Here is an 11,887-nt window from a genome sequence, read left to right as displayed (position 1 = left end):
GAGAGAGGACCAGGCCTGGACTTTATTTTGTGTTTTGGTTTTGTTTGTGCGCGACAGTCGTCCGCGAGGGGCTGTCGTGCTATTTTGTGTTTGTTTATTTTATTAAAGTTGTGTTGAAGTGTTTGCCGGTTCCCGCCTCCTTCTTCCCGAACTACGAACGTTGTTACAGGACATAAAAATAGTCAACACAACTTATGAGCTACATTTCAACTCTTCTGAAGCAATCAGGCCAAACTTTTACTTGTTTTTCACTGATAATCTTTACTTCCAGTAACCAGATCAGTGAATGAATGAATCAAGCTGATTCTGTGGCCTGGATCAAATGATTCATTTAAAAGATTCAACTTCTAATTCTAGAATCCTTCTTTTGATCAATAAATCGCTTGATCACTACTTGTCTAATGAACTCTCATGAATGAGCCAAGGTGGATTTTCAGTGAATAAAACACTTACATTTTGGCCTCCTCCTCAAGCAAATCAATCATATAACTTTAGAAGACTTAGGGTGCTTTCACACTTGGTTCGCTTGCCTGGTCCGAACCAGAGTTCGATTGCTCCCCCCTCCCCCTGACCCCGCTGTACTGCGTTCATATTATTTTATTTGGGTCCGAACCGCGGTTGGTTTGCAAGCCAGCAGCTGTTTACCCCGTTGCTTAGTAAAAATGTGTGTTTGTGTGTGTGTTTCACTCACTTTGCTGACGAGTGTGACTGACGCACTGCAAACAGAGAGCTGAATATCTAATTTCTGTATTTTTCTTTATTTAAGTTTCTTTTTAATATCTGTAATCTTCTCTTTCTCAGCGTCGTGCATTGCTGCCGCACGCTGGTTTATATGCTGCACGAGTCCTCATATATATTCGTTTGTGTTATCCAGGTACATGCTTTATTGTTATATGTTCTTAAAATGTGTTTTTGTGAAAGTATATTGCCCCAGTCTGCATGAGACGTCACAGCGCGTCGTGCATTGCTGCCGCACGCTGGTTTATATGCTGCACGAGTCCTCATATATATTCGTTTGTGTTATCCAGAATAAATGAGGACCTGATGGAAAGAATTTTTGCAGTCTGTCTTTCGTTTCGACACAACGCAGAAAACACACCGCTACAAAAGCACAATTAGAATAAAGCGAGCGACTCCCTTGAACCCCTTTTATGACACTCTAATGGTGTTTATTTGTCATTTTGACCTTGTCCACTTTCATTATAATAAAAAGAATATTTTTTAGTCTGAAAAACACTTTCAGAAAGACTTTATATGATGAATGTTGTGTCTGACCTGTTGAAGAGGTTGTTTCTGGAAACCATCCTCAAGAAGCCAGTCGGGTCGGTCACTGAGTTGAGTTTATTATCGAGTTCTTCAAACTGCTGGTCCAAAAGGTCTCCAGCTTCGCTCTCCGTCTCGCTGCTCGAACAAGCTCTGAAACACCAAACATAATGTGATTTATTCAAGTAACAAGTGTTACAGTGATTTTACCACAGTTGAGGGAAGCTGTTGGGTACAAAACATGGTACAATCACTACAGAGTAACTCGGCTTAATTGCTTTTTTGATGAAAAAACAAGTTCAATTAATAATTTCATGATGTAAAACTAACAATGAAACAATAAGCATCACGTCTGCCAAATAATATAGTCAATTATTCAACAAGACTCTGAAATACTTGTTTCTACTGACTCATTTGTGTCTATTTTTTATTTCTCTGACACAACATTTCAATGAAACATAACTGGTAACTCAATTAAGTTTTCTCAGCTATGAAAGCACAACATCTGAGGAATGAAATGCTCCCACTTATCAATACCACTGTCAAACACACTCGCTTTTATATCCAGACATGCACATGTTTGTTGACTTTTCATTCACAGTGTCCATTGAGATGCAACGCAAAATAACAGAAACAATTTTATAAACGACCAAACAAGTCGAGCACAACGGCAGCCACAATCACAGATAATTACTCACGAGTCTCTCTGCATCTGGGGAACACTTGAGCAAATTTCTCTGATTAGCTTTAATGAAAAAACAGATCTCTCCAGTAATCTGACTCATCTGAGACGACACACTTGGATTCTTCTATTGGGTTAATACGTTTTATCCACCTCACCTCGATTACACACAAAACGCGCTTCGTTTGCACCTAATGCACGACGCAGATGTTCCGCTGATTATTTTGGACACATTATCAGATGGCATTACAACATGTCGATGTGAAGAGATTCGAATGCTCTACAGACGTCTGAATAGCTCGTTAGCATGTGTTTGTTTAAGAACTTTGCTCTGAGAATGAAAGGGAACGTCTTCCCTATTTCTCAAAATATAACTTTATATATCTCATATTACTGTATGCACAATGTCATCTGACTTCATATCTAACATTATGATTTAATAAATCTCAAAATATGACATATCTCACAATGAATTCATATATCACATGATGAATTAATATCTCAAAATATGAACATATAGCATAATATTAATATACATCTCACAATGACTCCATATATCTCAAAATATAGCTTTATATATCTCATATTGTAAATACATACAAACATCACATGGCATTATATCTCACATTATGACTATATATTGCATAATATTACTATATATCTCACTATATGGCATTATTTCTAAATTACTTTATATATCTCATAATACTATACATCTCATGACTATATATCTCATACTACTACATACATCTCAATATATATCTCACACTGACTTAACATTTCTCTAAATATGACTATATCTCATAATATTACTATATATCTCACAATACAACTTCATATTTTACATTAACTTATTATTTCTCAAAATACAGCTGTATCTCGTAATATTACTATATGTCTCATAATATGACTAATCTCACATTGACTTAATATTCCTCAAAACAGGATCATGTATATTGCATAATATTACTATATATCTCACAATGTGGCTTTATCTCAAAATGTAACATTAAATATCTCATATTCCTATGAATATATATCGTATGACTTCAGATCTCACATTTATTTCATATCTCAAAATATGACTTTAAATCTCACAATATGACTTAATGTTTCAATATATGACTTAATATATCATAATTTTATTATATATCTCAAAATGACTTACGTCAAACTATAACTTTATATATATCATATTACTATGAATATATATCATATGATTTAATATCTCAAATTTATGTCATATCTCAAAATACGACTATATATTTCACAATATGACATAATATCTCAAAATATGACTTAATATATCTCATAATGTTACTTTATATCTCACAATATGACTTATCTTAATACATTTGAATTCTCTACAGACGTCTGAATAGCTCGTTAGCGTGTGTTTGTTTAAGCACTTTGCTCTGAGAATGAAAGGGAACGTCTGCTAATCCTCTTCCCTAGATTTCTGAACTATTCCAAGATGTCAGAGCACCAGCATTCTACTCATTTTGCATCCTTTATCTCTGCAAACATGTTCTGGCGTCCGTTGCACTCCCTCTTGAGACGGAAGCCATCCCAAATCCTGTTGAAATGTTAATTGAATTCTTTGTCACGGTACAACACTGTAGGACGGGAATAATCTCATTTTGGTGCCAACCAGAAATGAAAAGCACCAGAGGAGCCGGAGAAAGAGATCTGCTTTTCATATATTTGTGCTTAAAGTGACAGACTTTGAACCAGTTGTGGGGCGAGCGCTTGCATCTGCGACGTCCACGTGCTTTCCTGCACCTGAGCTGCTGTGGATGTGGATGCAGCCGCAGACGGATCTGTTTGGGAAGCGTGCTTTGGAAATGAAGATGGCTCAGATGTGGAGACAGTGCCGTGGGCTGCGTGTGGCAGGCAGAGATATGCGAGGATGCTCTGAAAGGAAAACCTTCCTATAGTGAGAGACTCTCTAACCTGATCAGGTAGGTTAACTAAGGTTGTTCACACTGGGTCTGAGATTGATTACGCCTCCGGAGTAACACCGTGAGCGCAGGCGGAAGCTGTTTACACGCTGTCTGCGGCGGATGCGTTTGAAAGCCATTACTGCTGAGACAAGCAGCAATAAGAATGCATTAGTCTATAATATGCAAATTATAAATCATCACAGCAGTTTATTTCTGCAAATTAGGCCGAATTGGTTTATGAACCATAACTCAGACCACAGCTTTAATGACAAACAAACCACTTATGATATAGACATGAATGATTCCTCAAATCATGTGTCTTGTTGAAGAGAGGATGATAGGGCTTATGTTTTTCACCTGCTGGATAATAAAACAAGCAATATACCTCATAATGTTACTATATACCTTACATTATGACTTCATGTATCTCATAATGTTATGATATACCTTACATTATGACTTCATATATCTCGAAATATGACTTTATATATCTTGAAATGTGATTTTCATCTGCTTCAAAGTTCCTTTCTCAAATTAATATGTGACCCTGGACCACAAAACCAGTTATAACGGTCAATTTTTTGAAATTGAGATTTATACATCATCTGAAAGCTGAATAAATAATATTTCCATTGATGTATGGTTTGTTAGGATAGGACAATATTTGGTCGAGATACAACTATTTGAAAATCTGGAATCTGAGGGTGCAAAAAAATCTAAATATTGAGAAAATCATCTTTAAAGCTGTCCAAATTAAGTTCTTAGCAATGCATATAACTAATCAAAAATTAAGTTTTGATATATTTACGGTAGGAAATTTACAAAATATCTTCATGGAACATGATCTTTACTTGATATCCTAATGATTTTTGGCATAAAAGAAAAATCGATAATTTTGACCCATACATTTATTTACTATACACAAATTGTATTTTTGGCTATTGCTACAAATATACCCCAGCGACTTAAGACTGCTTTTGTGCTCCAGGGTCACATATCTCATTACTATACAGTATATCACATAATATCACTGCATATCTTACAACATGACTTCATATATCACATTATGAATTATTTCTTAAAATATGACTTTATATATCTCATAATATTACTATATATCTTACAGTGACTTCACATATCTGATAATATAACTATACATCTCATAATATGATTTCATATCTCAAAATATTACTTGATATCTCAGATTATGACTATACATCAAAATGTGACTATATATCTCATAATATTACTATATATATCACAAATCTCACGACTTCATATCTCACATTTTGATTTCATATCTCAGAATATGACTATATTTTCCATAATATTAATATATATCTCACAATATGGCTTTATCTCAACATATGACTATATATCTCATAATATTATATACATTTTGCAACTGACTTCACATCTCACATTATGACTTAATATTTATGTACATATTACTATACTGTATATCTCACATTATTACTTATATCTCACAATATGACTTTTGAATAAATATGACAATACTTCACATTGACTTTATATATCTCATAATATTATCTCACAATATGACTTCATATAATGTATCTTGAAATATGACTTTATACAGCTCATAATATTACTATACATCTCACAATGTGACTTCATCTTAAATTGACTATATCTCATAATTTTACTATATATCTAAGTATATCTTTACATATCTTGAATTATGACTTTACAAACTGTATCTCAAAATATGACATTGCATTTTCTTAATAGCAACATAGACTTAATAGCTCCTATTTTGACTCTATATATCTTCCAACATGACATACTTTGTTGTATTAAACCTTATCTCATAATTCAATTTCTACTCAGAGGTTTAAACAGGCTAACATATCCAATCCATATCTAGAGACCAGAATATCATACTTGGGCTCATTTGCACCTAGCAACTATACAGCAACATCCTGGCAACCACCCTTCACGGCGGTGAGCTGTCACATGAACAATCCTGCTGAAACTGTGGAAGTCGTGGCCTAATGGTTAGAGAGTCGGACTCGTAACCCAAAGGTTGCGGGTTCGAGTCTCGTACCGGCAGGGATTGTAGGTGGGGGAAGTGAATGTACAGCGCTCTGCCCCCAACTGCTCCCCGGGCGCCGCAGCAAAAAAAAGGCTGCCCACTGCTCCGGGTGTGTGTTCACGGTATGTGTGTGTTCACTGCTGTGTGTGTGCACATTGGATGGGATAAATGCAGAGCACTAATTCCGAGTATGGGTCACCATACTTGGCCACATGTCACGTCACTTTCACTTAATCACAGAATTATGCTGATGAATCTTACGAGCGGCACTCCAGTCAACACACACACACACGGAAGGGTGCAAGAGGTCTCGCTAAACGAGCCATAATCGCTCATATTGCAGCCGGTCGCGGGTATCACAATTCCTGTTCGTGCCTCTTTCTTTCTGCACAATGAATGGGGTCTTCAAAGGTGGCATATTGCACCCAACCAAGTGGAAAAGATTGCTCGCAGCCCCTCAGTCAAGCGCTAAATTATCCTTTAATGGGCAGGGATGAGCGCAGAGCTCTCTGGGAGAAGCCATCACACCTCTAGTGACTAATGCGCTGGCACCGGCATGAAAGAATCGCGGCTTTCCACGCGCGTACAATAATGGCCTTTGTTTCAGGCTACTGCTTAATTCACACCAAGAGCTTCTGACGTTCTGCCATCCATCTCTCTGCATTCTGCTCCTCCAAACCTGCCAGCGTCTTCACCTAATTACATGTCAGAGTTAACTCAACACTGCAGCACTGAAACCTCCATGTGAGAGGTGAATAACTCCTCAGCTGCCACCCGGTTAGCGCCACAGAGCCAGAGATCAGTGCGGTGTGGCCTCCAGCCCTGCTGCGGCATATGACAGCATTGGTGAGCGCTGAGATGTGCTTCCTGCGGGGCATGTATGCGCACACATGCACACTCCACCCCGCTGCGCTCAACGCTTCTAACCAACATGACCGCATCCATCAGGGTATATTTAGGAGGTTGCAGACATTCACACTAACATGAGCACAGCTGCATTCTGCAGCACTTTTACTGTAATATTTTATTGAGAAAAGCATATTCTTATATCGTGCCTTTTAACATAGCCATCCATATTTTATAAAACCATAAAACAAACAAAAGTAGAGAGATTTAACAAGACGCTATACTTAGTTAATTTTCTTTTATTTTACAAATCCTTGAAGATCAAAGGGAGATTTTAAATTTTGTTAAATGTTTTGCAAACATATATTTGCAAAGTTTAAACATTACAAAAATGATCTTAACAAATCATATCATAATATCTAACAACGAATACAATACTATTTTAAATATTTTTTCATAATGAGCAACCACCTAGCAACACCTTAGAAACCACCACACACACGGAAGGGTGCAAGAGGTCTCGCTAAACGAGCCATAATCGCTCATATTGCAGCCGGTCGCGGGTATCACAATTCCTGTTCGTGCCTCTTTCTTTCTGCACAATGAATGGGGTCTTCAAAGGTGGCATATTGCACCCAACCAAGTGGAAAAGATTGCTCGCAGCCCCTCAGTCAAGCGCTAAATTATCCTTTAATGGGCAGGGATGAGCGCAGAGCTCTCTGGGAGAAGCCATCACACCTCTAGTGACTAATGCGCTGGCACCGGCATGAAAGAATCGCGGCTTTCCACGCGCGTACAATAATGGCCTTTGTTTCAGGCTACTGCTTAATTCACACCAAGAGCTTCTGACGTTCTGCCATCCATCTCTCTGCATTCTGCTCCTCCAAACCTGCCAGCGTCTTCACCTAATTACATGTCAGAGTTAACTCAACACTGCAGCACTGAAACCTCCATGTGAGAGGTGAATAACTCCTCAGCTGCCACCCGGTTAGCGCCACAGAGCCAGAGATCAGTGCGGTGTGGCCTCCAGCCCTGCTGCGGCATATGACAGCATTGGTGAGCGCTGAGATGTGCTTCCTGCGGGGCATGTATGCGCACACATGCACACTCCACCCCGCTGCGCTCAACGCTTCTAACCAACATGACCGCATCCATCAGGGTATATTTAGGAGGTTGCAGACATTCACACTAACATGAGCACAGCTGCATTCTGCAGCACTTTTACTGTAATATTTTATTGAGAAAAGCATATTCTTATATCGTGCCTTTTAACATAGCCATCCATATTTTATAAAACCATAAAACAAACAAAAGTAGAGAGATTTAACAAGACGCTATACTTAGTTAATTTTCTTTTATTTTACAAATCCTTGAAGATCAAAGGGAGATTTTAAATTTTGTTAAATGTTTTGCAAACATATATTTGCAAAGTTTAAACATTACAAAAATGATCTTAACAAATCATATCATAATATCTAACAACGAATACAATACTATTTTAAATATTTTTTCATAATGAGCAACCACCTAGCAACACCTTAGAAACCACCTAACAACACTCTAACATCCCGAACACCCTAGAAACCACTTAGCAACAACCTGACAAACAGTAAGAACACCACAGCAACCACCTAGCAATGCTCTAACATCCAGTACACCCTTGAAATCACCTAGTAACAGTCTAACAAACACTAGGAACACCCTAGCAACCACCTAGCAACGTTCTAACTTCCAGTAAACACTTGAAATCACCTAGCAACAGTCTAACAAACACTAAGAACACCATAGCAACCACCTAGCAATGTTCTAACATCCAGTACACACTTGAAATCACCTAGCAACACCCTAACAAACACTAAGAACACCATAGCAACCACCTAGCAATGCTCTAATATCCAGTACACCCTTGAAATCACCTAGCAACAGCCTAAACAACACTAGGAACACCATAGCAACCACCTAGCAACGTTCTAACATCCAGTACACTCTTGAAATCGCCTAGCAACACCCTAGCAAACAGTAAGAACACCATAACAACCACTTAGCAACACTCTAACATCATTACATCATTCCAGAACACCTTAGCAACAACCTAGCAATGTACTAACAAACATCTAGTACACCCCAGCAACGTGTGATTCAGGCATTCACCTGCTGTAGTATGAGTCCAACCCCAGAGCTTCCCGCGCGTTAGCAATGTGCTGCTCCAGAGACGAGCCTCCACAGCCACCCCCCGCGGGCACAGAGCCTCCGCTGCCCTCCTGGAAGTCTGACGTGCCGCCATCCGACGCTCCCTCACCCAGATACACCTCATGAAACTTCAAGATACCTGTGAGACAGAGAGCAAAGCTCATGGTGATTTGGACAGAGACAATCTCTGAAATTAAATACACTTTGATTATGTTAATTAGTATTATTATTGTTAAATGTAATTGCTGCTGGTGATGTTTTATAAAAGCAGTAAGCCATGAGCGGTTACAAATAACAGTGATTTCACCATGGTAAAGGAGTCTAATCTTAAAATGATCAAACTTAAAGGTCAGATGTAAGACAATCATCAAGAAGAGTTCAGCCGAACCGAACGCTCTCAAACTCCTGAGAGCATCAGTGCTTCAGACATAAAGCGCGTGCTTTGTGTATTAATGAAGATAGAATACCATATAGAGCCACACAAGAGTCAGGATCAAGGTCAGCAGTCTCCTGCGAGAGGCTGAAATCTAGTTAGGTGAATATTGTAAATGAGCAAAAGCACTCCCCGCTTTCAGACATATGTCTGTTTGATTACGTGAGCTTGTCTTTCTGTTACAGACGTCAAGGTTTGAATAATTAAATGAGCTTCAAGTCCAGAAAGATGCAGACGTGTTCAGTCGTGTGTGAGTGTCCAGTGTATACTAAAACTAAGACGAAAATGATTATTTCAAAGTTTTCTCAAAACTTACGAGAATCAGATATGTTTATGAAAAAAATCTGAAACTAAAAGAATGTTGCATAAAACATATATATATATATATATATATACACACACACACACACACACACACACACGCTTTTTGCTATATTGTTATATATTTAAAATGATAAAAAAATCAATAAAATGTAAATGCAATATACACTTTTATGAAGAAAAAATACAAATAAAAATCAATATATATATACCGTATGTCCATAAATGTTATATACATATACTTTAAAGAAAAGATACATCACAAATACATAAAAACATATATTTAATTTATTTGATTATTTTATGTATATTCAGTTTTTATTATATAAATATATATATATATATATATATATATATATGTGTGTGTTTCACGTGTGTGTGTGTGTGTGTGTGTGTGTGTGTGTGTGTGTGTGTGGTTGTGAGGGTGGGATTATGGAGGCAGGTGGTACTGCCGCTTTGCGTTAATTCACAGCTTTTTACCAGCTTCACCAAACAGCAGGCGGCACAATGAAGCCACGGGGAACAGAAGGTGTGAGGAATACGACAGCGACAAACACACCGATCAACTGAGCGTGCATGCGTGTGTGTCACTGCACGCTATTTTCCTGAAACTGAAAATTTGAGCAAATAATTGTTTCTTTGTTGTAGGATTTCGTTCTGTTTCCAACTTGCACATTTTGCTTGAAAAATGACAAGAGTCAGAAAAATAAGATGAACTAAGCTAAGCTAAAATACAATAAAAAATAAAATTAACTGAAAATAATATTCTGTATAGATAGTTTGAAAAATATTCAATATATACATATGCAGAGCTCTTTAATTTTGTTGTCCTGTGTTTCTAACTTGTCCTTGCTATATTAACAAATATGCACATTTTATTTGGAAAAATATGAACATGAAGTCTGTGACCTTAAAAAAAAATCATACTCATCTAGTTTAGCTTAAGATGGTGTAATGCAATTTTTAACACTTCAAGATGCATTTTGTCAAATGAAATGCTTAAAATCGAACAGAAATGTGCTTTTAGAATATGAGAAAGGTATCAGTTTCACAGAATAGTGTGTGTGACGGCCTCAGCCTTATTGATCTGCTAGTGTAAATGTGAGCGGCAGGGCTGTGTGTGGTGTTGGTCTGTGTTCAAACAGACAGACAGCGTCTCAGCGTGTCTCCGGATCGGGCTCTGATGAACTGTTCAGATGTGTGCTGTGTCTGTCTGACACCTCCGTCACCCCACACCCACATCACCGCCTCTACACACACTAACCACACACCACACACTACTGCACTCTTAGTCTTTAACCTGTGTTAGGATCCTACGATTTCCACGGAAAACACAGACAGAATCATGGAATTCAGTTATAGAATGGAATTTACTCTAGAATGTGGAATGCCACAGAATTTGGCAAATTTTGGATAAATAAATCAAAAGTAGACCTGTTCAATTGATCAACTCACAATATGGTCTAGTGTCCATAAAAAAATTTAAAAAAAAAAACATAAAAATGAAAAGAAACAACACAGTTTTGCTGAAAAAATAAATAAATAAAACATTCCATAGGGCCCTATTATTGTAAAAAGTAATAAATAAATTAATAAATTAAATAAAGTAATAAATTATTACATTGTTAAAGTAATGAATTGAACTGATTAGACGTGTTTTGATTATTAAAATTTATTAAAGCATTATAACAGAATCCAGATAAATTAAAATGGAAAAAAGAAAATTTGGGGGAAAAAAAAATAATTTCATAAGGCCCTAAAAATGCTATTTTGTCAAACTTTTAATAAATTGTTGTTAAACTGTATAAGTTTCATGATTTCCATTAATTAGACATGCTTTTTGATTAACAACATTTAATTGCAAAATAGGAAAAAAAAAAATGGAATCCAGGAAAATTAAAACGGACAAAAACTAAATTCTGGGGGGGGAAAAAAGAATTCATAGGGTGCTAAATTTTTTTGTTGTTGTTAAACTTTTAATAAATTGTTGTTAAACTGTTTAACGCATGCTTTGCATTTGTTTACTAAAATGTATCTGGAAAAAAGACAAAAATTAAAAGTGACGTTTTGTCATTTAATTAATTAAACATGCTTTATGATTACTAAAATGTAATTGAAAAAAAAAAAAAAAAAAAAAAAACCCAAAAAATTTA

At 36.8% G+C, this 11,887-nt stretch overlaps 1 protein-coding gene across 1 annotated transcript in view; it reads right to left on the bottom strand.

The window, feature by feature from the left end:
* Positions 1-11,887, bottom strand: part of LOC107704161 (tetratricopeptide repeat protein 28-like) — a 289,547-nt gene that overhangs the window by 13,050 nt on the left and 264,610 nt on the right. Inside the window, 2 exon segments of the mRNA XM_016507027.1 lie at positions 1,276-1,416; positions 8,942-9,119. Of these exon segments, the coding sequence (XP_016362513.1) occupies positions 1,276-1,416; positions 8,942-9,119 (319 nt within the window).

Source organism: Sinocyclocheilus anshuiensis, unplaced genomic scaffold, assembly GCF_001515605.1.
Source record: "Sinocyclocheilus anshuiensis isolate Anshui unplaced genomic scaffold, SAMN03320099.WGS_v1.1 scaffold690, whole genome shotgun sequence".
Classification (NCBI taxonomy): Eukaryota; Metazoa; Chordata; class Actinopteri; order Cypriniformes; family Cyprinidae; genus Sinocyclocheilus; species Sinocyclocheilus anshuiensis.
This window is presented reverse-complemented; position numbering and strand designations above follow the sequence as displayed.